The sequence below is a fragment of the Eufriesea mexicana genome, unplaced genomic scaffold, assembly GCF_001483705.2.
Source record: "Eufriesea mexicana isolate 0111107269 unplaced genomic scaffold, ASM148370v2 scaffold2119, whole genome shotgun sequence".
NCBI lineage: Eukaryota > Metazoa > Arthropoda > Insecta > Hymenoptera > Apidae > Eufriesea > Eufriesea mexicana.
The window spans coordinates 705,524-732,198 of NW_016910196.1; the positions used below are offsets into that span (position 1 = coordinate 705,524).

The following is a 26,675-nucleotide window of genomic DNA, read 5'->3' on the forward strand; positions in this document are numbered from 1 at the left end:
TGATACCGCAGGCTTTCGAGGATGAATTGTTTCTTATATTTTTGATCTCCTTTCGAAGATCGAGTGTCAGCAACGATGTCCATATTCAGAAGGACATGGGTTTTTTACACTTGATTCGTTCGTTGAAATCCTGACGGGATTATCTTTTAGCGAGCTTAAGATACTTCTCGAAATTTGCGAACGATAGCGATTAGATCGAGGAAGGATGTATAATTTCTTATGATGAATTACAGGATGAGGTTTGGTTTAATTAACGAAGAATAGTTTTTCTATGAATTATTCCGTACAGACTAAGTTATTTCATTTTGCATCGTTCTCTTTGATACTTTTAACCATTCTTTGTCGTCTTCTTTTACTGTTTCCTGATCGTTTGTCATTTTTTAGTCAACTTTATTTCATAAATTACTTATAGTAAGAAAGAATATCTTTCAACAAAGTTTGCGTAAAATTGCGCTAGATCTTTTCAACGATTTTTATATTCAACAGCGGGTTCAGATGACGAACTGGCCATTTTTGATGAAATCTACGATACTTTGTACAGTGTTCTGGAATCGACCAAAGTTCACTTTGGCCTCCTCCGTGGATTTCGACTTGTAAATAGCAGTGGTGTAGGCAGCCGTCAATTCGGTGACCAATTTTTGAGCTCTCCTGGCTGCAGCCTCGATAGAACCTGATGGCGTTTTGATGCTTTGCGCTGTCCTCATGATTTCCTCTTTGATGTACTTCACCAGCAGGTCATCGTCCTTTTTGCTTGACTTTTCCGTCGAGATGACGCGAAAAATCTCCCCGATGGCCTCATCTGCCATACCTGGAACAGTGACAATAATTTTGAAGCATTCATTTTCCAGTAAAACAAATTTATTTTTCATAAATAATTCTTCCAATACACCTTTCAGAAAATTTAACAATATCCTCAATTGTGTACCTAAATTTTAATTGAACGAAATCCATCGAGACTCGATGATCTATTAAACCATAAATCTCTTCGTCACCGCCATTTTATGAAAACACCTACGAAGTCTCTTCTGAGAAAACTCTAGCGAAGAAATAAGTCAGCTGTACCTGATACAAATTTGAAAGAGACTTATTACATTCTACTGCAATCTAGAATACTGTAATGACTTCTCTCTCAATTCTCTTTCCAATCACGAGCAACGTTTCGGAAAGAAAACTCCCTGCTAGTAACATCGATCTTGCAAATTACCAAGCTTGCAAAGCAAGGAAGAAACGACAAAGGGAGATCTGCCATATCACCGAGACTCCCCTGTCACTATCCTCGCGAAGGAATCTCATGGGGTATCGAAGAGAGAATGTTTCGTTCACCTGCCGTCGCTGCCCTCCTCTCGATCGATCCCCGTGGATCGATCCCGCTGGATCGCTGCACGGTGCAAGCTGCAAGCACGATCGCGATCGCCGCGAGCTTTGCCATCCTTGGAAGTCCCATCGGTCGAAACTGGCGGTCGCACGACATTCGATTTTCTCTTTTTATACACGACTTGCCCCGTGCGCGTCCCTGCATTATGCAAATTGCGATTTCCCGTTCGTTGGCGGGACCGATCATTACGAATAATCCCGATGAGTGTCATTAAAAGGAAAGACAGAAGGGAAAGTGGAGCAGCGTGACGCGAAGCAGGAAAGTATATTGTTTCGCGGGTTGCTTTGATTTTCACGTTGACTCCGCGTGGAAGGAGAAACAGACAGTCTGTCGGGGAAAATTGCTGCCACGTGAAAGCGCTGTTTGGAAGAGTTTCTGAAACCTTTTCGTGGAAATGTTCGTGCATTTATCCTTTTCAGACGAATTTTCTTCTAATACTTGAGTATGGTACAAAGGTACATTGAAAGAAAGGCTGAATGATATGAGACAAAAATAATTTCTACAAACACGTGTTCCTTTAATTTTTAATTATTTTATTTGGAAATATAATTAATAGATATTGTCATTTTTTTTATATCCAAGGGATGCTCTACAATCTACAAAAAGAGAAAATAAAAAAGATTGAAAATGAATAAATTTTGGATTCGAAAATTTCAAATCCTTCAGTTTTTCAATGGCCACCCTGTATTTATTCCTCATAGGAAACTATAAGATTTGTAACTATAATTTCGTCGCTGCATGGACTGGAAGGTATCTTCTCTCAATGCATTCTTAGGTAGCATATAATTTTTTCGACAAGATTCTGAACAAAAGTTCAAAATTTATTATATCTTTCTGATCGGGTACTTCAATTTTACTCGAAGGAAGTGTAAAGAGGAGACGGTCTTTCCCCCGTTTAATATTTGTTCGCTCAGATTTAAATGGTGGATTATATAGGCAAATCTGTAAAAAAATTATTGAAGATTCTACAGTGTTTCGAACGATTCATTGTGACTTTCCTCGGTAGGACAACGGGCTCAACAGGTCGTCGGTTCCCCCTCGAAAAACGCAGAACCAGTGCCGATGCTAGCCGGCGGTAAAAGTGCGTGAACATAGGGAGGGAGTGCATCCAGCCATGATTCCTCTTCACCGATTTTTACCCCCTTCCTGTCCCCTGTACACCATACTCCCCCATTGAAACGGCGGCTCGATGGCTCGCGATTAAAGTCTGCAGTGGTTTCCAGAATTCGTGTTTCGTAAAGGACGTCCACTTTCACCGACGATACACTTCGGACTAAACCCGAAGCCACTTGCGCACTCTTATTTATTTGCTTCGTTGTCGGCATCTTCCATCTACTTCCTCGTATTAAATACGCGATCTATCCAATTATTTCATCGCTGTACCGCTTATTTTATAATCACGTTGCTCTTAATTATTAAGTTTATCAAATTATGCATCGAAAAATGTCCTCGGCAACGTCTGCTATGAAATCCTTCCGAGGAAATTAGGAAAGCTTCGTTTATTTAAAACCGATTTAGATCCGTGTAATATAACACGACAATCACGATGACGATACTCTCGGAAAATTGCTGCGAATTTTCAATTGCGAAAAGAGATCTGGATAATGTATGAAATATCAGGAAAATCTCATCCTTTCGATCGGAGATTACCATTTAAGGCTTGCCAGTGGATCGGATCAAAGAGGCTTGCCACACGTTCGTAAAAAGCAGCATCGTAAATATCATAAATCAAAGCGAGATTGCATATCGAAGGCCGGGGAACGTTGCACGATCATTTTCCTCGATAAAGACATCGAAACGGTGATTTCACCGCGCTCCTTGTAATTCCAAACTTTTCGTCCCGGTTTGCGCAACGACTCGCCTCCTCGGGGGACAACCCGCGAGTGTCCGCGGCTGGGAAAACGCGAAACATTGCCCGATTAAGTCTCTGGATGTCGCAACGTCGGCTAGGAAAAGCTGCACGCTAAAGGAGACGCCGCAGGATGTCGGGATAATACGCATTATAGGCCGGCCATTATTACGCAGAAGCTCTGCCTCTTTCTACGTGCGCAACGCCGAGCCGGAAGGCCGACTCCCGCGTGTCTGCTTTTCCTGCATGAATGAAATGTAATTTAAGCTTACTCAAGTACCCGTATTTCCATTCATCCCACATTCGCGTGTAGAAGACTCCTACGTGTTGCCTGATCGCCATGGGGGACGCACTGACTCACTGGAATCTTTGTCCGAGTTTCGCTCGAATATCCCGATCCTCGATTTATAATTTTAATGATTCCACGAAGGAAGCTTCTCTTGCTTGCATTCACCGTTTTGCAATTTTGCATGCAATTTGGGTACACCTCGATACACGAGGATGGAGGGTAGATCGTTTTCTTCTTACACGATGGTCTGTCTTTGATTTTATGATTCCCTCGTGATCGCGATGTGCCAAGGGTACAAACTTTGGGTACAAACTTGGGTACGAGGAATTCCTCCATGTACGAGGAATTTATTTAGCACCTTACACCTAGTCGAATGTTTAAATTAAGGGCCACTTGGAACCATGGAGTACAGTTGCTGTCATGATAGGCATTTCAAATTGCCAGTGCACGTTTCTGCTTAGTCGCTATTGTCATCGATAGCACACCAAGATGTCAAATTCTAGACATATGTGGCCATAGCAATGCGTTTACGTGAGACACATATATGGGTTTTTTGGCTCTACCAGTTGTTTTCGCCAAACGCATATATGCGGTCGTAGTTCGCAAAGGTTTAATGACGCTTTCACTTGGCAGTAAGTTTAATTCTTCCGAACGATTGATAATTGGGAAGCTTTCCAAATGTTCGATAAAATCTTCTCAGCATGAATTGCAGGAAAAAAGAATGAAAATTTTCCAATGGATCTTGGCAAAATTGCGCGACGATCCCAGAAGCTCAAGATCGGCTTCCATCGGTGTCCAGCCGAAAACCTTGGTCGGTGGAGAAACGAAATATCGATCTCGCGTACCATCGATCACGATCTTATCGGCGACACCCTTGTTGCAAGTCGCTGGATGACGCCGCTTTGGAGGAGACTCGGTGCGTGCTGGGTCCTCGCGATCATCGGACAACACTGGTCGAGAATACACACGGACAAAGACACGTGGAATAAAGAAGAACGCAGGAGCGGAAGAGAGAAGGCGAGCAGGGCGAAGATCGAGACTCTTTATTCTCGTATCAGCAACGGGGAACGATGGAAACGACGTGGCCTATTATGAGCCGATCGTGTGAGACACAATGATCAATGCCAACCAGGGCTGTGTGGAGAGCCGCTGAATGGACGCCGGTTCTCCGTGCAGGATTATGGCACCGGTGAGGGCCACCGAAGATCGACAGGGCCGATTACGTCCGCGATGACTTTAAGCCCCCTTTAAACGCTGCCATTCTTTTCCCGCGGGCCCGACTTGACCCCGTCTATCGAGGTACCCGTGCGCCGATTTTCTCATTCCATCCTTTCCTCGCTGCTTTCATTTCTCTTTTTCTTTCTTCATTTCTCTCTTTGTTTAGCCTCTTTCTTCTTTCCACGCTCGGGACGAGCTCGTTGCGTGAGATACGAGGCGGTCTGGGTCCCGGAAGTGGGTCTCTCTGGGGGTCGTGGCATCTCTCGCTGAGGATTCGTTCGGTATTTTTATCCCTCTCTTTGCCTGGAAGGTGCAGACGACGGAGAAGAGACAATTTTGGCGATTAGAGGAATCGCGAGAAAGCAGGGATCATTTCTTGCTGTCTCATGACTTCGGGGGATTTTGTGGAATCTGAAAAGGTCGGTTTCTATTTTCTCGTGCAGTTAATTAATTGAGTCGCGTCTCGATTTTCATACACAATGATCGGAACGACGGGAGCTCGGTCCCGTTTCGTGAGAGAACAAAGATTTCTACATCTAGGTAATCCCAGCTGCTTTCGATTCACCGTGAAGCGAGCAAAAAGGCCGGTGACTCAGCTCTGCAAAGAGAAATCAGGCGACAAATCGATCGGCGGACTTAATCCTTAGGTTTCGTCCACCTGCCACGGAAATCTGTTTTACGTGCTATAGTCGCGTCAGCCGAAAGAATTTTAACGATTCGATCGAGTCCTGATACGGCAAACATTCGTGTTACGTCGTTAGCAAATTATATATCGATATACAGTTCTCTATTTTCTAGGTTTTTCGTAGAGGCTGCTGTCTAGTGAAAGATCACTACGCGACGTAGGTGGGCAGCAACGAAATAATTTTACAAATTTCACGGCTCCTTTTTCTAAAGAAGACACTGGGTATTTTTTGTGTCGATTAAGCAGAACCGTTGAAACCCATGCCGAAAACATTCACCGTTTTGCAATTTTGCATGCAATTTGGGTACACCTCGATACACGAGGATGGAGAGTAGATCGTTTTCTTCTTACACGATGGTCTGTCTTTGATTTTATGATTCCCTCGTGATCGCGATGTGCCAAGGGTACAAACTTTGGGTACAAACTTGGGTACGAGGAATTCCTCCATGTACGAGGAATTTATTTAGCACCTTACACCTAGTCGAATGTTTAAATTAAGGGCCACTTGGAACCATGGAGTACAGTTGCTGTCATGATAGGCATTTCAAATTGCCAGTGCACGTTTCTGCTTAGTCGCTATTGTCATCGATAGCACACCAAGATGTCAAATTCTAGACATATGTGGCCATAGCAATGCGTTTACGTGAGACACATATATGGGTTTTTTGGCTCTACCAGTTGTTTTCGCCAAACGCATATATGCGGTCGTAGTTCGCAAAGGTTTAATGACGCTTTCACTTGGCAGTAAGTTTAATTCTTCCGAACGATTGATAATTGGGAAGCTTTCCAAATGTTCGATAAAATCTTCTCAGCATGAATTGCAGGAAAAAAGAATGAAAATTTTCCAATGGATCTTGGCAAAATTGCGCGACGATCCCAGAAGCTCAAGATCGGCTTCCATCGGTGTCCAGCCGAAAACCTTGGTCGGTGGAGAAACGAAATATCGATCTCGCGTACCATCGATCACGATCTTATCGGCGACACCCTTGTTGCAAGTCGCTGGATGACGCCGCTTTGGAGGAGACTCGGTGCGTGCTGGGTCCTCGCGATCATCGGACAACACTGGTCGAGAATACACACGGACAAAGACACGTGGAATAAAGAAGAACGCAGGAGCGGAAGAGAGAAGGCGAGCAGGGCGAAGATCGAGACTCTTTATTCTCGTATCAGCAACGGGGAACGATGGAAACGACGTGGCCTATTATGAGCCGATCGTGTGAGACACAATGATCAATGCCAACCAGGGCTGTGTGGAGAGCCGCTGAATGGACGCCGGTTCTCCGTGCAGGATTATGGCACCGGTGAGGGCCACCGAAGATCGACAGGGCCGATTACGTCCGCGATGACTTTAAGCCCCCTTTAAACGCTGCCATTCTTTTCCCGCGGGCCCGACTTGACCCCGTCTATCGAGGTACCCGTGCGCCGATTTTCTCATTCCATCCTTTCCTCGCTGCTTTCATTTCTCTTTTTCTTTCTTCATTTCTCTCTTTGTTTAGCCTCTTTCTTCTTTCCACGCTCGGGACGAGCTCGTTGCGTGAGATACGAGGCGGTCTGGGTCCCGGAAGTGGGTCTCTCTGGGGGTCGTGGCATCTCTCGCTGAGGATTCGTTCGGTATTTTTATCCCTCTCTTTGCCTGGAAGGTGCAGACGACGGAGAAGAGACAATTTTGGCGATTAGAGGAATCGCGAGAAAGCAGGGATCATTTCTTGCTGTCTCATGACTTCGGGGGATTTTGTGGAATCTGAAAAGGTCGGTTTCTATTTTCTCGTGCAGTTAATTAATTGAGTCGCGTCTCGATTTTCATACACAATGATCGGAACGACGGGAGCTCGGTCCCGTTTCGTGAGAGAACAAAGATTTCTACATCTAGGTAATCCCAGCTGCTTTCGATTCACCGTGAAGCGAGCAAAAAGGCCGGTGACTCAGCTCTGCAAAGAGAAATCAGGCGACAAATCGATCGGCGGACTTAATCCTTAGGTTTCGTCCACCTGCCACGGAAATCTGTTTTACGTGCTATAGTCGCGTCAGCCGAAAGAATTTTAACGATTCGATCGAGTCCTGATACGGCAAACATTCGTGTTACGTCGTTAGCAAATTATATATCGATATACAGTTCTCTATTTTCTAGGTTTTTCGTAGAGGCTGCTGTCTAGTGAAAGATCACTACGCGACGTAGGTGGGCAGCAACGAAATAATTTTACAAATTTCACGGCTCCTTTTTCTAAAGAAGACACTGGGTATTTTTTGTGTCGATTAAGCAGAACCGTTGAAACCCATGCCGAATTTCGTCTTCCTGTCCCACTATTTCGAATTAACTCAGCAAAATCCCGTTTCTGGTAGCCCTGCAACGCAGCGCCGTTCTAATGCCTCCCTTTCACTTCTGAATCCCTCTCTTTCTCTCTCTCTTTCTCTCTCTTTGCACGGTTATATTGTTATGTAATATACATTGTATAACCGGTTATCCAACGTGCACAAATTATGAATATTAATCGTGGACGGATCATTTGCGAAATTAAATTGCCCGCCAAAATGCTCATCCTATAATTAACCGGTGCAGCTCGAGCGGGCAAATTGCGGCAGGTCTCGTAAGGAATATCGATTCTTCATCGACCCCATTCGATCTATCCGTTTCTTTCAAGTACCACGAATTTCGAGTCTGTTCCCTTACCCTTTTCAACCCTGGCAATTTCTAATTCGCGTTAACCGATAAAAATAATCGCAAGAAATTCACAGTCGCGTGTGCCAGAACGGTCCAGCGTTTCTGTGACGATTGCCTGACCACGTGTATACCACGTCGTTGGCGATTCTGCGACAAAAGCATTACGACGTGCGTGGCACTTCTTTCTAGCGCAAGTGGTTAACATAGCTTCGAACTATTCCGATAAAGTTCGTCGATGTCGAATTTCTTGACATTTCTTGACAGTTACTAGGAGCGAATACGCAGTCTAGGAGGTAGGAGTGATGAATTTGGAAAGGGATCGTAGGGAAAAAATCGGATTTAATAGCGCCACCCTCGAAGTGAAAGGCCGAGGCAACGGGGCCCGATGTCCAGCTAAAGAGGTTCGTTTGCTTACGAAACGAAATTAAATAGCTGTTCATCATCGCCCAAGGGACTCGTTAGCCCGGCTTAATGGCGTTGGGGCGGTCCGTGCTCGATGGATTATGCTGTTTGCATCCTCACTCGTCACGAACGAATTAATAAAGTCGCACAAGACGCGGTGTGGTCTCCGTCTTCCCGCGCAACAACGTCGATGCACATCAACGAGCATTCGTTACGAGAAGCATAGTTCTCGTTGCTGACGAAATTCGGAAGCGACGAAGGCATTAATGAATTTCGAGGATGAACCAGAGAGTGAAGGGGAACGCGATGGTCGAACGACGAGGCGGTGGTTTATTATACTTGGACTACGGTAGATACTGAAATTGCAATAGCTCGAAAGTGTAGCTCAGAAGTCGGAATAAATGGAATTCAAATGTCTATCTGCGGTATTTCGCAATGTTTTTGGAATTCGCTGCTTCTAATCGTAATACAGATCTCAGACATACAGTGATGGGAATCGTACGTGGTTCACGTATATCGCGTTATTATAAATCGACCTACTTCTTTACTGACGGATTTCTGATATATGCTAATTAGAATCTAGGGAAATTGTGATTTATTTTCCTCCAATTTTTAATTAAGAAAATTTTCTTCTCTGCGAAATTTGTTACCTTTAAAGCTTTGTTGTTCTATTTACCGTGCCCCTTTTTAAATGTCCTCATACTGGTACCGAAAGATGTTTAGCTTGAGCAAGCAAGCTCGTAATGACGGTAAATTTGCATGCAGCGTACCTTAACCTTGATTTAATTTTCATGGAAGAAGTTAAAACGTTACGTAACAGCGAGACCGCGATAAAAGGGAAATACGCATTGTAAGATGGTGAGTTTCTGCGTTGTAGAACGTAGAATGTTACGTGTACGTGTCATTTGTCGGCTGGTACCTTTACAGGAACGCGACTTTACCCTGAAAAGACATTTCAACCGCGACCATACGATAGCTTGCACCAGTGGCGCATTGTGGCGCACATCATAGACAAAGCCGGATTATTTTTCACGGTTGCAAAGGAAGCGTGCAGTGGTATTGTGCACGGGACACGGTAACAGGAACTAGTAACAATGGTTGTACTTTTTGCCTTCGTTCTTCGTGTTACACTGGTTTGACTGGACTTCTAGAAGAGCGGCCCGTACGCGAGATGAAGAATGGCCGTGGAAGGTGCAGCTGTCGCATTAAGCAAATTTACGTAACTTCATCGTTTGTACCTACTGCTCTTCAAGAACGTACATTTATGGATAGCTCTATCCAAATCCAATTTGTTTTTCCGAAAACTTACTCGTGTACGCTGTTTACGCGTATTTAAAACTAAAACAATTGCCTTCGCAACTATTTTGGATAAAAAAGAAAATTAATACTTACAATATACATGTACATATCTTTTAAAAACCTCCAATTTTCAATAACTTCACGAACTGTATCACTTAATATTCCTCAATAGGTGATTTTAATAGCCACGACACGTTGAAGAACTCCTTATACAAGGACCAAAGAAAATAAATTTCGTATACGTATACCTCGAATTAAAAATTTATAGTGATCGTCCAATAAAGAATATTTCCCATGTAAAATCCGCGAAACGGACTGCACCCACGTTCCGTCGATTCAAAGCAAAGAAAGAATTACTAAAAAATGGTGACCAATCCGGAAGGCGTCCTCGATCCTTCGGCTTGCTTCGTGCCGGTAATGAAAGAAACCGCAGCAGTGTCGCCGAGAAGGAAAAAATTGGAGGAAAAAGCAACGTAGGAAAATCGAACGCGAAAAATGCGTCGGTTGAAAACCAGTCGAGTCGAGGACGCGTATACATCAATTTATGTCAGGGCTAATAACACGGAGTCGGGGATAGATAAGACCAGGAGCCGTATTGAAAAGCTCTTATTTAATCCGGCCAGTCCGGGCCTGAGCGTTTACGAGTCGATTCAGGGGCGAATTATGGGCGTGTGTGCGGGGATTAATCACTGGACACCGACGTACACGCGACACAGACACGCTTGCCTGCACCTACACGCGCGATTTACACGCGTGGACACGGCCCAAGGTACCGGGAGGTAGAACACGACCGTGCAATTTCGAGCCACCACGCACTTACGCAGCTCGTACATTGATCGACCCGATTCTACGATTTGTCACGCCTCTTGTTCCACACCTAGCTTTCACTGCTTCGCGGATCAGAGGGGGCGGACATCGAGTTATTATCCTGAGACTGGGATCGACCTGGAAAGCGGGGAAAGAAACGTCACGGGAAGAGACAGAGGGATGAATCGTGTCCAATTCCAGATTTTTGACATCGAGTATACGCCGTTGATTGTGGGTGAGATAGCATATATATGTCAGGTGTATATGTATGTTGGACTTTCTTGCAGCGGGAGCCATTTTTCAAGCATCAGAAGTGGTTGAGAACCCTACTTTTCACTGGACTAGTGTCTTTTATAGATGTCCAATTCCAGACTTTTCTGACATCACGTCTACGGTGTTGATTGTGGGTGAGATAGCATATATATGTCAGGTGCATATGTATGTCGGACTTTCTTGCAACAGGAGCCATTTTTCAAGCATCGGAAATGGTTGAGAATCGTGCTTTTCACTGAACTAGTGTCTTTTATAGATGTCCAATTCTAGACACTTTTGACATCAAGTCTACGCTGTTGATTGTGGATGAGATAGCATATATATGTCAGGTGTATATGTATATCGGACTTTCTTACAACAGGAGCCATTTCTCAAGCATCGGAAATGGTTGAGAACCGTGTTTTTCACTGAACTAGTGTCTTCTATAGATAATAATTAATTAGCACGCACGATTGTTTTGAAATCGTTATTTTAATATTAAATCACACGTATTATAATTAATTTTTCACGTGGGTGAAGTTGCTTGCGTGTCATAATCTAAAGTCTGAACGCCATAACGCGGTTCATAAACTGTACCTATTTCTATAAAATATAATGTTAGGAACCTAATCTTATTTTCCAGATCATGTTCGGTTCAGCTTACGTTATTATCTTATATTTTTTAGAAGGTAGATATCAAGATTCCGATTATGCTTTATATTACGAGGATATATCATGAAATTAAATGGCGACGATGTTACGATATCGTCCCATGTCGAATTTTTGATCCAAGCTTTGGAAAGTTCTAGGCTATTATCAATACGTAAATTCTTGAAACATAACACTTACTCCTTACTATATCGGTATTAAAAATCCGCAGGAATATTCCTTCTGAAATTCCTCGTGTACCCTCGTGTCCCACGATTTTCCCCAAGACCGTATGATTAGCTTAGCCACAGCTACCTACCGTTTTCACGGCGTGTCCGATGCAAGATCTGAAAATATTATCCACAATTTGTACCCAGCGATTCGCAGCGTGTAACTAAAGTTCGTGCGAAAATGAAGCTTCGATACACGCGCTTCGTTATATCCCTTAATTCATGCCGCGAGTGCCACTCGATATCATAAGCGCCACTAGCCTTAATCCTCGGTGCAACTTACGACCTTGCACGTACTTCTCACCCGTTACACCCGGCGAAAATCAGCAAATTTCCCGAACGACGCGTCGTTCCTAACCTCTCATCTCTTACCATTCCCTTGGTCGTCGCGGCGACCGCCATATTCCGCCGCCATATTCCTAGTCGACAATTTCCCCTCATCGATAAACCCCGTGAAACATTGCATTCCAGCGATTCAGCATGCAGATACCTGGATAATCGAATCATTGGCCATTTCTCGGCAGTCGAACCGCGAAATAGCCACGTACCGAAAGAGAAAAATGGCGCAGTCTGAGTCGAGAGATATCGGTAGCCTGGATTCGCGACGGAGACGGGAACGAAGGGAGGAAAAGGGAGAAGGAGGATCGGAACGAGGCTCGTTCGCGAAACTATTGCACCAACGGCCGACCATAACCACCGTATTAATTCGAATTCAAACGCGGGAACGGTCCCGCGTGTCCCGGCAATTTGTGCTCAGGCTGCTCGATCGATATCCGCCGGTCGTTTTTAACAATGGGCATTAATATCGATCAGTCGTAAAGACAGCGCGCGACCGTGTTCGGCCGCGCTTGATAAACCCGTTGAATTATCGCCTTTACGACACCTTAACGCTTGTCGCCGATACTTTACTGCCGTCGTTTCCCTCTCGTTATGCGGACACGTTCCTGTCATTATCGCGAGTACGAGGGATTACTCCTTCTTTCGCGCCTTTTCGCGCCTTTCCTACAGATTTGCAACTGTTTGGACAATTCGCGTCTCCCGATGGATTTTAGGGGACTTTTAAATGGCACCTTTGAATATTTTACGTTATTTATCAGTATGGGTAGCAGGAAAGACCAAAAATAATTAGTATTTTTCTAACTTTCAAACTCCTATAAAATGGAATGAAAAAAATCGTAGAACGACGTTTAGGATATCATTCTAAAGGGGAAACTTCCCTCTATAACCATATTCCAAAATAAATCGCGTGAAAAAATTATTAAAGCACGTGGAGTCGCTCGATCTTAGCAAAGTGTTTAAGAAGATTACTCTCAATTTTTCGCTTCATTGTTTGGAACAAGGAAATTTTCGAGTACCGACTGTTCATGGGTGTTAAAGTAGAGGCTTCGAGCTTTAAAACGAGCCAGAGTTGATTGTCGTGTGACGATTCTTCGCGAAGTTACAGAAATTCAGAGAACTTCCTATTCCTTTAATTTCGCTCACGAGTATAATCCAAAAATTTCCGAGTACCCCTAAATCGTTTCGAAATGAACCTTTCCCAGAGCACCCCTTCTCAGTAAATATTCAAGTAAATTATTCTCAGAGTATCCTTAGAACATTCTCGAAGCAGTTAAAATAAAATCGCGAAGTTACACGGTACCACAATGTATGCTGCGAGATTTCTAGAAACGGACAACTATTACTGCACCGTGCCACTATTCCTTTCATCCGCCTTCTATTCTCGGTTTCATTGCCCCATAAACTACCCAATCACGATCTTCCCTTCTTCCGAACGCTCCACTTCGCTACTTTATCTATCCTGCCCCGGCATTCGAGCTTTATAGTCGTTCGGGACGAGCCTCGCGCTTTCTTTGTCTCCTCTTCAACGTGGATTCGAGCATTTTCGACTCGGATTCCGTAAAGGAGCCGTATGACACGAACCTCGTCGCCTCGGCAATCCGTGTCAACTCGAAGCTCTCGAGCATTGATACAGGCCGATAGTTCAGCTCTGATTCGCCGTGGCTCACGGTGCAGTGGGCCAGCAGGAGGCTGCGATACTTTCTCTTAATTTATGATACAAAGAGCGGTGATAAGGGCGCGACCGCGACGATAGAAATGCCGCGTTTCCAGTCCGCGACACGTGAAACGTGTCGAAAGTAAGAGTCGATAGACCGACCATTGATACCTCGGTCGAATTTTATTCGGAGGACTTGCGATCTGGTCACAGAAAATTTCCAATTTTTCTACTTTCTACTCCCGAAGCGTAGCTAATCTTTCCTCATTCCTGATATCTTTCTTTTCCCCTTTCGTGACGTGCACGTATCAACTTGCAAGTTGATTTAAGATTCTAATTCCCGTACGCGAGGTGTACGAAAGAGATGGGAGGAGAAAAAGAACGGGAAAAGTATAAATATAAATTTTGAAAAGTATAACACGTGCTATAACGAAGAGACGTAGCATCGGTTCGCGGGATAACTAGGCCGTAGACGTACAGGGGAACAGTGGTATGAAATATTTATCAAATAGAAAACGAGGATTTTTGATAGTTCTTAAACACATAAAGTGACGTATGCATGTTTTCCGCGAGTAAGTTAAGACTCGATGTGGCCGGTAATTTCCAATGCAGAAGCGGCCATGTTGCGGGGAAGCTTTAACGAAGTAGAGAATTTCCAGCAATCGTTAGCGCGAAGACACTAATAAGATCATAAACAACGGCGAGTTTTTAACATCCGAGGCTGTAAATCATAGCAAATTCTCCGTATGGAAATTCCCGCCGAGGCATCAACGATCTTGTTAACGAACTCGATAGATACAGGCGTGTCGTCAATTAATGCAACGTGATACAGCCTGGACACACCATGGCCCGAGTAATTACGTGCAGGAAATCAATAAACTATACTTGATCGAGGTTGCTTAACGAGACGAATTCTGAAGAACGAAGACAGTGACACTACAGTGATACTACATGAGCTTAACAACCGGAAGCAACGTATACGCAGGTGATGCGGCTAAAGTTGAGTTAAATACTGTCAAGGAATAAAGCGATTACGAACAAGGTAGAAGTTGCAGATGAAAAATCGTAATACTAGTTTACATCGGAAATGGTACATCGCGATGTTTGTGCAGGAAAGGAGTAAAAAAGGGGAACTGGATCTAATCCAGTTTTCTGTTCGACTCAGCCATATTTGACGCGGAGGCTGAAATATCCGGTGATTTTCCTAATTTATTCAGAATTTCAACACGTGTGATCTTCGACGTGATAAACAGCAATGATAGAAATCTTTAGCTCCTTGCATTCCAGTAGCATCGTTACGGAAACATTGACAAATTTGCAATTTTATTCTCGTCGCGGATAAAGAAAAGAAAGAGCAAAATGGCTACCGTGTAAACGAATCGACAGATATTAATTATTTTCTTGCTATCGTCTCACAATTTTTGCTTTCAAAAGACTTCTCACTGAGCAAGTGTCTAATTGAAGGATTAATCGGAAAAGTGAAGGAAAATTAAAGGATACAAAAATAAGAAAGGAAGAAGCTTTTGTAAGGAGGGAAGATTTTTGATCGAAAATGATATGCAGGCTTCGTGGAAGCTTGACTCGAATGCCGGAAAGGCGTATTAAAATTCCAAGCGTCGTCCTGTCGCGAAGCGAAAGGAAACGAAACGTAACGATCGGAGCAAGCGGACAGGAAGTGGCAGTGGTAAAAGAAGCTCGTAGCTTTTTCGATTCCGTGCCTGTTGTTTGCTCGCGACGCCCTCGGTACTTCCGCAAGAAGTTGTCCCGATAATTTCTTTGGAATCCGGTTAATTTTTCCGCCGGCGGAGGAACGCTGCGGCCGTTCCAACGTCCACGTAATCCCGTGGCCGAGCTTCTTCCTGTGCCCATCGGAATCGGGCGTCCTCGCCTTTCATACCCGCCACTTTCTTGCGTGCATTCCGTTCGGCGCGAGCACGCGGCGATCATCGCCGCGATCGGCAAAACCCAGCTTAGAAACCTGTCCACTCCTATTGCGCCATTATGCTAAAATCATTAACGCTTTTACGATATATAAACTTTATCTAGATTGGCCGGGCTTGTAATGCTTCGGAAGAATATCCAGCATTTTATGCAAACTAATAAAGCAAAGACACGCAAAAGCTTCTTCTACATTATCTAATGGCTTCCTTTACGTCTCCAGTTAATTCTGGTTCAACATCTCGGAAGCCAAACTATCGTCGTATTATTTGGATAGAGATACAAAATTTCTGTCGCTTTTGATGATTGATTTATCATCGTATTTGGCAGGATGCAAGAATTATTATTATCGCGAGAAGCACGAGACGTCGAATGGTTCTGCGAGACGATAATAGCTCGTTTGGTCTTCACGAAGCATCCTGAAACAAGGAGCCACTGGAAGAGACTGCCGCTGCGGCGGCAGCGGCCCTCAGGATCCATGGATCCTTTATACCATGTTTCCGGTCGCGCGGAGGCCGCACGTGACTCCGATACTCTTCGCTTCACCTCGCCTGGCTACCTGTCCCAATTTAATCTATCCCGGATCCCGACCTGTGGCCATTACCGCCACCCTACAGCCCATGACCGCAGCTCTGTCTCGTCTACACGTGTAAATAATACACCAGCGAGAATGCTAATATCGATATTACGACCGACTCATAGTAGCGCCTCGAATTATGCCTCCGATCGATCATCGACCAAGATCTCACACCTGAAATCGCCTTCGATCCCCCCTGTGTGATTCGTGATTCGATCAGCCTCGCCTTCTCGCCCTCCTCCGCCACCCTTTCGCGCCATCATCTTCGGCTGCTGCCGATCCAGCCCGCGTTTCGACTACTTTTTGCCACGAAACTTCGATCTTCGATCTTTCTCTTCAATTTTCGAACGGCAGGAGGGGAGCTTTCGGGTGGTTGTTCGTGGAAGTCGTGCGAAGGAGCTTCGGAGACGCGGCAAGCTCTGGCTGGATTTTAGGGCAGTGATAGACTGGGCGTAATTGCGGAATCTTTACGTATTATTAGCAGTAACTAGGTAGATTCCCGAGCAAGTACAAAGAAACGATCTAGAGCTTCGAGAGGAATGCGCAGCGCTCGGAGCGAAGAGAGTCCGCTAACGAAATTGGTCTGTCATGCAAGGTTTGACGAGTGAACGCACATTTTCATCCCTAACGAGAACGAATCCTGGTCGAACTGTAATTATAAACCGTTTTCCCGATCCTTTCCCCGAACTTTCCACCGAGGTAATTTCTCAGTAAAAGAAGAAGAAGGAGAGGAAGTGTATACCTCGGACTGGCCGTGTCGCCATTAATCAGCGAGCAGGCACAAAAGGAAGGCGCAGGATTCAAACGATCTGTCGTACTTCGTTTACCACGAACTCCATTAATCGCGAACGCGGCGAAACACGTTTCATCGATCGGATCGTCGCGTTCTCGAGCGAACGAAACGCAGTGGTCCCGATACCCTTCGCGAGAAGGAGCTCGATCCTTTCATAAATCATCCTTCAGCGGCCGGGCGCTCGATGGAAGGAGCAGCAACGAGCGGAGAGAAAGAGATTACGGGCCGAGCTTTTCGCGAGCAAACGAATATCGCAATTTTCGCGAGGAGCTTTTTACCCACGTGGCCGAGAGCCTCGTCCAGGCTGTCCATACGATCGAACGCGACCCGTTAAAGATGATTATGCAATTTGCAGCGGGGCAATTTACATCGGGAAGCCATTTAGCCGGTGGCAAGGCAGCGAGGATAACGGGCACGGGAGGACGCGCGATGTCGCCGTGGATCGTGACTATGCTAATGACAGATCACCGAGCTCATTCATAAGAGAAGAAATCCGCTGAATGGCGCGCGACCGCGGCTCGGCCTCCGGACACGTAGTATAAGGCGTATACGACTGCGAAATTGGTGTCTGCGAGGAGTTAGTGGGCTGATGCTTTAAGGATGAAGGTGTGGTAGCTGTAATTGATTGCGTTCTAACTGTAAAATTAATTCCCTGTTGAAACGAAGCTTGTAGCGATAGCCAGGTAAATAGTATAATATATCGCTACCCATGCTGCCGCATGAGCTTTTTTCCTCTTTCGTCTTTTCAGTACTTTGTAGTCTCGTTAAATTGATTATGTTCTCATTAAGCAGTCGCGACTGTTGCCAGAGTATGGGGCGAGAAGGAACTGTGGTCGGGTCTATTTTTTACCCTATTTTTAAATTTCGTTGGAGCCTAGTGACATCACAGTTTATTGTTAAACGCGCAAGATTTCAGCTGGTTCATATTCCGATATGAATGATTATCATCGTTTCAAAGATATGCAGACGTATAGCAGGATATAAAACGATATTATTCAGTAACTGTCGCATAAATGATATTTATTAACTAATTATTGGATCATACTATAAGTGGAGAATCGGGGTACAAAGGATTAAAAAATGACTATAAAATGTCGAGGGACGTATATTAAATCTTAACGATCTATAAATCTCCACTGAATATATATTTTTTATATGGACCACGGTTATTCTTAATCAAAGGCCGGTAATTACCTCGTATATTTTTTAATCATTCAAATATTCTCACCTTGAGAAGGTAATAAAGGTATTTTAACATGGAAGTATCGTAAAAATGTTAATAAAAAGTTTACATTGTTAATATAAAATTACCCGAGGCAAATAGCTGCGATGGAAGCGAAAGAATGAATAAATAATCGATTATTATCAGTAATATAACGAATCGGTAATGATCGTCAATTTTCGGCCGATCTTCGGCACCGGCCGCCTATATAAAGGCTGCGGCGTCGCGGCTCCGGGTCATTTGCAAATTTGGCGTCGGACCGAATACGTCGAAATTTTTCAGAAGGGTTAATCAAAGTCGCGATTTGATTGGACCACTGTTCACTCCACCCACACTCTACTCTTACCAATGATTCAATGCTAATATTAAAGAACTTAGCTCGTACGAATAACCATCACGTTCACCAGGTACACATGTACTCCAATTACTTTGGTACGCGTCTCTAGTACACGGAACAGAGGGTTCAAGCATTCGACGAATGGATAAAATACCGATCGACGAATCGGTTTGTTAAAAAATTCGCGAAACCATGGCGTTTCCACGATCGCAGAAAATTGGAGACCGAGTGGCAAGTTGTGCCGAGAGGCAGCAGAGAAGGACACACTCTATAAACTCTGATTAAACGCGCGACGAGCGAGCGTAGCCTGAATGGCAACGATTATTCCAGGAAAGCTTCGGTCTTGTTCCTTTTCGCCGATAGCCTTCTCTTTGTAGCGAGACGAGATCGAAGGTTTCATTGAATAGATCGTTTTAATGACAGTGGAGAAGTATCGTGGTCGGTTCAACAGGTGTTTCAAGCCCCGGTAATCGATCGCGGTGTCGACGACGCTTTCTGCTTCTCCCCAGTGGGCGAGCGGCCGTAAAAAGAGTGTAGTGAATCGGTGGCCGATAATTAAAGCGACGATCAAAGGAATCGCTTTTCCAGCCGTGACACAACGCTGATTGGCCGGCCGGTGATTAAACGATCTCGTGTCACAGCCACGATTCTTCGTGCTGTTCATGCTTATCCGTTTCTTATCGGGCCCTGCGAATTATCCGCGCGAAAAATTGCACGTTGTCACGGTCCGTGGCAGCCGGTCGCCGCTGAAACGCTTGTTTTTGGCGAACCAATGCGTCCAACAATGGGCCTCTCCTTTCGTTCATCGAAGAATACACTTCGGGGTCCTAGGTATTCCCGGGATGAAGCACTTTGCTCCGCTCCGTGCGTATTACAGGTAGAAAAATAGAAATCGCCGATTGCCCGCTCCCCACAGTAAGAATCTTTAATTGTCGAGTGGCTCAAAATCGTTTTCTGGCTGAACAGACAGGAGGACCGTGGGATTTTAAGATAATTTCACGGTAACATAGAGACCTTAATGAGTAATCGCCGAGATGAAGGCAGCGAGTACAAAGATCGTCGAAAGTTAACAGCATTCCCCTTTCGACCGGAGATCCAGAACCGATTGCCGAGTATTCGAGAAACCAGAGCATGCGCCTCTGTCGATCCGAAATTAAGAAATTAAGAAACGATAAATTCCTAACTTTATACGTACACACATAGTCGTAACTCGAACCCAACGATCGTTAAACCCGCATCAAAAGGAGACAGCGAAACCCACGAATTACCTCGAAAGCACACTTCCAGCCATTATCCACCATCGACGGCCATCAGCGTCCCAAAACTGACGCCAAACACTCGGCTCCTCTGTCGAATTAAACGGGGCATGATCAGAAAGGGGCATTGTTCGGCGAGGGACTACGGCAGGCAAGAAGGATGCAAAGGACTCGATCGATGCAGGGTAGAATGACGGGACCCCGACGACGTTTACCTAGAAGCATGCGGAGAGCCGTTCGTCACGGTCCAGGGATCACAACCCCCGGCGCTCGCGTCTCTGCCCGGCGAACCGAAGACACTCTGTCGAAGCTGAGCACGACGCGAGACAGGTGCGATCGTACACCCTCGTTTCAACCTTTATCGCCGCTCCGTGCCACTGGAAACGATACCCGCCGCCTCTCCGAGCTCGCCACCTGCGGACAATCGCTGCCCTTTTCCACCGATTTTCTGTGGATCATGCTCGCCTCGCGATCCCAGCCAACCTGTTGAGACGTCCACACCGGTCAACACGCCCGAGGGAGCAGACCTTTTTGCGCCGCGGACCGGTGAATTGCAACTTTGTTGCAGAGAGGATCACGAAGGATGAGTCGCGAATGCCGGCAAAAATGTGTTTGCAGTTTGCGGCCGGCAGATCGTTCACTCGGATGCTTGACGTCGTCTCCTTTCGACGGATCAGTGTCGGCTTTTTGTCAGCGTTCGTTGCGACCATTCGAGTACCCGCTGTTTCTTCAGACTCGGGCCTTAACTGGTATCATGACCGATCGCGACCGTTTCTTTTCGGTTAATTAATTCGTGTCTCATAAAACGGACGTTATTAGCCATTTTTTTGCTGCCAATCTGAAATTGAATCCGATTACAGACATCGGAGAAATAGAACAACGATACGATATCAGGAAGGATCTACTGTTAGATTTGTAGCTGCCGCAGCTTGTTTGAGCGTCAGTGAGTCTGCTACAAGGTATATCAGCGTACACGAGTTCATCGGAAGCTAATAAATACGCGGCTTCGTAAAATTTAAACACCCCTGGGTACTTTACCGTTTAAATGGAATAAAAGATAAATTTCAGATTTACTCAACCGTTGTGGAATATTAATATCGGAATTACCGATCCATAACGCGCGTTTAAATATTGCATGCGCAGATAATAATAATTAAGCTGTTACCAGGAAAATAATTAGCTATATACGAGTACGGTTGTGCCTGCATAAAAGCCAAACCTGCATATTGCCAAAAGCAGCTGTGCATTTTCGATAATTACAGAAATGAAAATTCCGGGACCAGATATTCCGATCAACCTTGGTAATTCTCGCGTTAGCGACATAGAGTATTAACCGAAGCTATCCGGTTCCAAATCATTACCGTATCTAAAGAACGAAAGAGTGGATGTATCACTGGTTCTATCGCGATCGTGGATAGGCCGATCATCGAGTACCGATATATACGATACGTTCCTCGGGATCTGCACACAATGGCCGCCCCCGACGCGTCTAACCTCGGCTTCCGGCGTTCGGAGTGGTCGAATTCGGCGACGATATCGTTCGATCTCGCTAAACAAATAGCCCTGGCATCCGGCAAAATTGCTTTCTCCTCGCAGCATCGTGGACACGCGTCGCCGACGATCCTATCGATGGACAGGTGCGTCCAGGTGCAAAGGCGTTTTCAGAAGCGTGCCGACGACGAGTTGCTTCTAAACTTTATCAGCTTGTCCCCGGGGCCCGTTGAAACGGGAGCGGGCGCGATCGGGCCCGATCGCTATCTGAATTTGTTGCAATAACTCGGCCGTTTATCTCGCGTCGCGATCCCCTTCCTCGATGGATCGTCGCCTGGCGGAATTCTGCGCTCGTAAAGTCGATGACGAGGCGTTGGATTTGTCGGGGCTGTCGTCGACGATCTCGCTATCTCCCAAACGAGCTCGTTTGCCTGCGTTATGGCTCGCTAGCGCGTAAGTGGCACACGTGTGATTAGTTTCGTGGTATGGCTGCGCTCGCGACACGGAATACTTTGGAAACACCGCCGTTGATTCAAGATTAATTCCATCAGTGGACTTGATATACGACCTGTACTTTATCTCGTCGGATCTGTAATTAAAGGAACGATAAAACCGCGGAGTCTCGACGTCGAAACAAGTAATTTGTCATTTTTTCCTCCGCGCGATTTCTCGTTAAGTTTCGCGCGCGCTTTGCTCGGGTTTCAGACGAGTAAATATCCCGTGTTTCCATCGTTCCGATTCTCGCCGATTCCCCTCTCTAATAGGATGATCACCGGGGCTCGTGGAAACTTCGTTGGCAGCCACGCTTTAAGCGTTAAATAATTTTCTTTCGACGCGGTAATAACGCCGATGACTGCCGAACGCTTCCCGGTACGATCCTGTTTCGCGGTTGGTTTTGCATTATTGTTTGCCCGTTTGTCGTGGTCATCATCCGTTAGAAAGAATCACAATTCGCCAAGTTCTCGTCGTGGGAGAGTCGTTCGATCTGGATCACCACGAGAGGAATCGCTCCGGGTAAACCGATCCTGTGGCGCGTACCACCGGGTCTGCTAGACGATCGAGGTGTGTCACGGTCACTTGGCCAACAAAGCGTTTAACGCTCGACGAAATCGGTGCAAACTCAGCCGATAGCACTTTGAATTCTTGTCGAATTTTTCGATTCTTAATACACTTACGTGGAGAACTTCGAACACGTGTTATAGACATAAGTAGAATGACTGGAACCTTAATTTTCCATGTACAAATTAACCCCCGATTTACTGTACCCTCTATATAGCGAGGTAAAAATATAAGAAGATTCCGCCAATCGCATAAATCACGATTTAATCGCGATTGCTTTATCGCGGCGGAATTTTTTGCACCACGAATTTGCAGCTAATTTCCATACTCGTTTTTCAACGCAAGCTAACACGCGTTAACATGGCGCGTCGGGAAAAAGAAAAGGCAAATGAGCCTGAAATTTATGCAACTCCGCGTCGAATATATTCCCCTTTCCCTGAAAGAGAAATTCCACCGAAACGTCTCGCAAATTACCGTCTCCCGAAGAATTTGCCCCCGTTCGTATTCCGCTTATCCCGAATTACGAAACGTCCGCGAATTCCACGTTCCCGCGTCTCGAATATTTCTCTGCGCCGCGAGCAGGCGATATCGCGCCGAACGCCGAGGAACGAACGCGGCAAGAAGTGGAAAAAAGTAAGAAGAAGCGGGAAAAGAAACTCAACGGCTCCGTCTGTCGGTCTGTTCTCGTTGGCTCGCTCGCTTCCGCCTGAAACGAAAGTAGGGTGATGCGTCTAACGGTGGGCTATCATTTATACAGAAAACGGAGGCGGCCGCGCGCAATTTTCACTTCGTTACGGGAGTGAAATTCCGCTTGCATGCGCCGCGCCATTCCGCGCGGAATCGCGTGCAAACGGTCGCGATGCGACCCGATAAATTCGCCTGGGACGTCGCGCGCGCGTGCGCAGCAGCGGACACGCACGCGAGTCTGCGGACCGGACGTAATTTCGCGTTCGAACGTCTTCCATCTTTCCCTTCCTCGTCCTCCATTCCCCGCCAACGAATCGAACCGCGGGAAATCTTCGCACTCGTGAACGGATTTCACGAAAGAACACTCCAGACTCCCTGGTTTCAATGGGTACCAAGTTTCGTCGGCAGACTTCGTTTCACGGTGCAATTCGAAGGCACCGAGAGCGAGTCGAACGTGGATTTCAGATGCGTACGAGATAGCGTGTGCATGGAAGTGTACTGAGATAAATAATGGAATGTTTCAGGAAAGTAAACAGAAATTGCTCAGAGTAACAAAACTGATCGCATTTAGCACAGAATCTGATACGAGATCGCTTTGAAAGTCGGAGATCCCTCGGACTGGTCTTAGGATTTTATAATAATTCAGATTTACTTAATTGTCCGAATAATTGCTCGATTAATCTTCCTAGCAACTTTACGAGATTTCGTTAAACTCTTCCTGGCGGTAGGATAAATCGAGGTACGGACCCTGCAGGAGGATCGTCAAATTTACGCGCAAAGCTCGAGCACTCGTCAAGCGCAGACGCATGGATCCGCCTCGTAAAGCTCGCAAAATCGCAGCGATCGGATTTCGAGCAGTCGCATCGTTGGCCGACACGAATCGTCCCCTCGGGAACGTTGGTCGAGGTCCGAGATCCATCCGAGCGGGCTAGGCTGCATCCCCAACATGGCCGACACGAATTGTCCCCTCGGGAACGTTGGTCGAGGTCCGAGATCCATCCGAGCGGGCTAGGCTGCATCCCCAACCTCCCAACCTCTCGCCTGGTTGGGACCGCCGAAAGCGGAAGCGGCGATGGCGGCGGTGGCCGGGCCGCGCGGGCCGGTGACGAAAGGGAGCCAAGGTGAACGAAACGGAAAGAAAGCAGAAAAAGCTCGCAGACGGGGAAGAGAGAAGGTGGCTGCCAGGCAACAGGGGACCACGAGGAAGGGCCGGAGGCCGCGACTACGAGGACGGCGGGAAAAAAATGGGGGAACGCGATTCGAAAAAGCGAGACGGAGAACCGGGCCCAGAGGAGAGGAGACGAGAGGAGAGGAGAGTCGGGAGAGACGGAGAGAGACGACGAGCAGCGAGGTATACGTTTGCTCGGCAGGGAGCCCGGCCAATCGGAGCACGGTGGGCGCCGCGGGTAGGAGGAGACAGTTCCGCGCCGACAGGCGACGTAATCACCCGCGGCCGTGTTCGCCGTTGCTCTCTGGCCCCTCCGGGCCCTCTTCCCTCTCCCTCCGCCCGTGGATCGGGCCCCTCCAGCTCCCTCCACGAGCACGACACGAGAATGACCCCACCACGGACCCCGTCGAGCCAACGGAGCCGCGACGGTCACCGACCAGGTCGCGAACTTTCCACTCCGACTTCGCTCCTCGCGCGATTTTCATGCATCTTTCAATGATAGGTTGTGCCTCGCGATAGACGGGGTTGTAGGCTGCTCGTCGGATCCTGTGGCGATTATATTGCACAATTGTGTGCTTCTTTTTACCGCATCGCCGAAGATTGTCCGTAATTCCGATGATACTGCTTGGGAGTAGGCGTTCGAGTGATTTTTCCTCCTTGACTGGGGATCTATGAAAGTCGCCGAGGGTTCGAGTCGATGATAGTGGTAGTTGGGGAGATATAGTTTTCCCGATATCAGATTTTCGCGAAATTTTTGATACTTTTTTTTATCAATACTAACACATCTATTTCAAATACGTTACACATGTTTCAAATACGTCAAGTCTGTCGTAGAACTAACGTTTTAGGCCTACAATGGGAAATGTGAAATTTACTAAAAGAACATCTCGGTAAAATGGTATAAAATTTCAGCCGTGATTATATTTGGGATAACTTTTGATATACCACTGAGGGTTATTCTCGTTCGCTGCTGTCAGCGATCCGAGATATTCGAAGACGTTCGGAGGTGTTACACGAAGTCACACGCGTGCTGGTTTATGTCTTGTCGTGCGGTGCAACACCTAGGATCAGTGTCCACTATAAATGTAGCCCGAAGCGAGAGGCTCTCAAGTGTTTGGACGATTCAGAGGAAAGGCAGGTTGGTCGAGAGGCTGTTAAGAGCCTAACAACGTCTTTGCGTTTGATACCTTAACCAGCAGAAATATGCAGGGGGGTCGTTATTCACGACTTACCCATTAGCGAAACGTCATTCACGTTTCTTCTCAGTGACGCGAAATCCACTCGACCCGTGGTGCTCGATTCGTAACTCCTAATACAATTAACATACCTCATCCACGTTACCGTATCTTCCTAAAGTCTAAACTATGTTCGTATTTTCGAAATTTACTTGATCCATGGAAGTGAATTTACAACCTCTCGTTCTAACATAATTCCGTAATTTTATATTCTTTCTAAGCGACTTGAAATCCGCTTGATCCTCGCAAATTAACCAATTCTAGATTAATCGTAAGACTATCCAATATTTGCAATTTTCATCTTCGCAACAGACCCTGAAACTTGTTCAATTTTTTCCGAAGTATAACAACAGTGTATGGTCAACCAAACAGCTCGACTACTCCACTACCTTAGCCCAAACCTCCTCAACTTGCACCTAACCCGTAATCCCGTACGATGCAACGGAGACTGAATGAAGCATTTCCTGAAAGTCGTGCAGGCCGACCGCCGCGCGATCAATTAGAAATTCTGGAATTCCGAATAAATTTCACGCAGCTGCCAACGAACGTCGGGACCTTCCTCAACTTCCTCTTCGGCGCGCCGCTTCGAATCCGGAGAACCGAACGTGGCGGACCGGTCGGGGCACGCTCGATCGGGGTGTGTAATTTCGTGTTATTTTCTCATTACGCTCAACGGCACGGACGAAGATGGGATGTTGCCAGCGGCTGCGTAATCCGGTGCCGAAAGATGAAGGCGTTGAAACGATAAGTAGCGTACCGTCGGACCAAAGCGCGAAACGGGACCACGTCGTTCACGCTGTTGCATCCTGCGAGCTTGTCCACCGTCGATCCTCCATCGACCCCGCGATCTCGAAGAATCGGGAAAACTCGACGAATTTTCTTCCCACCTCCACGAAAGTTGCATCCGAATTTTTTCCCTCCACTCGAAAGTCGGATTAATTGGTGCAATTGTCGGACCTTGCGGTTCCCGCAACAGCGATGTCATCGTTAGCAGGCTCCAGTTGTCTCAACGACGTGCCTGACAGCCTGACGACACGGTTTTTCTACTACTTTCTCCGGCCGATCAGGGAAGCCGCAAAAAGGGGATAATGGAGTCTAATCGATTCAATTCTCGTCCGTAGGAAATTGTTTTCTCGTCGGTCTGATCATCTGCATCGCTTGGCTCAGTGATTCCATAGCGAAACTGCTATTCTACGCTCTGAATTC

The 26,675-nt window shown here is 46.2% G+C and overlaps 1 protein-coding gene across 1 annotated transcript; it reads right to left on the reverse strand.

Annotated features, from left to right (window-relative positions):
- Nucleotides 1-491: 491 nt before the first annotated feature.
- Nucleotides 492-3,566, reverse strand: LOC108549596 (uncharacterized). Its single transcript, XM_017903066.1, is given in 4 exon segments — nt 492-808; nt 1,324-1,432; nt 1,434-1,513; nt 3,497-3,566. Coding segments are annotated over 4 exon segments (576 nt in total).
- Between the last annotated feature and the right edge of the window lie 23,109 nt (nt 3,567-26,675).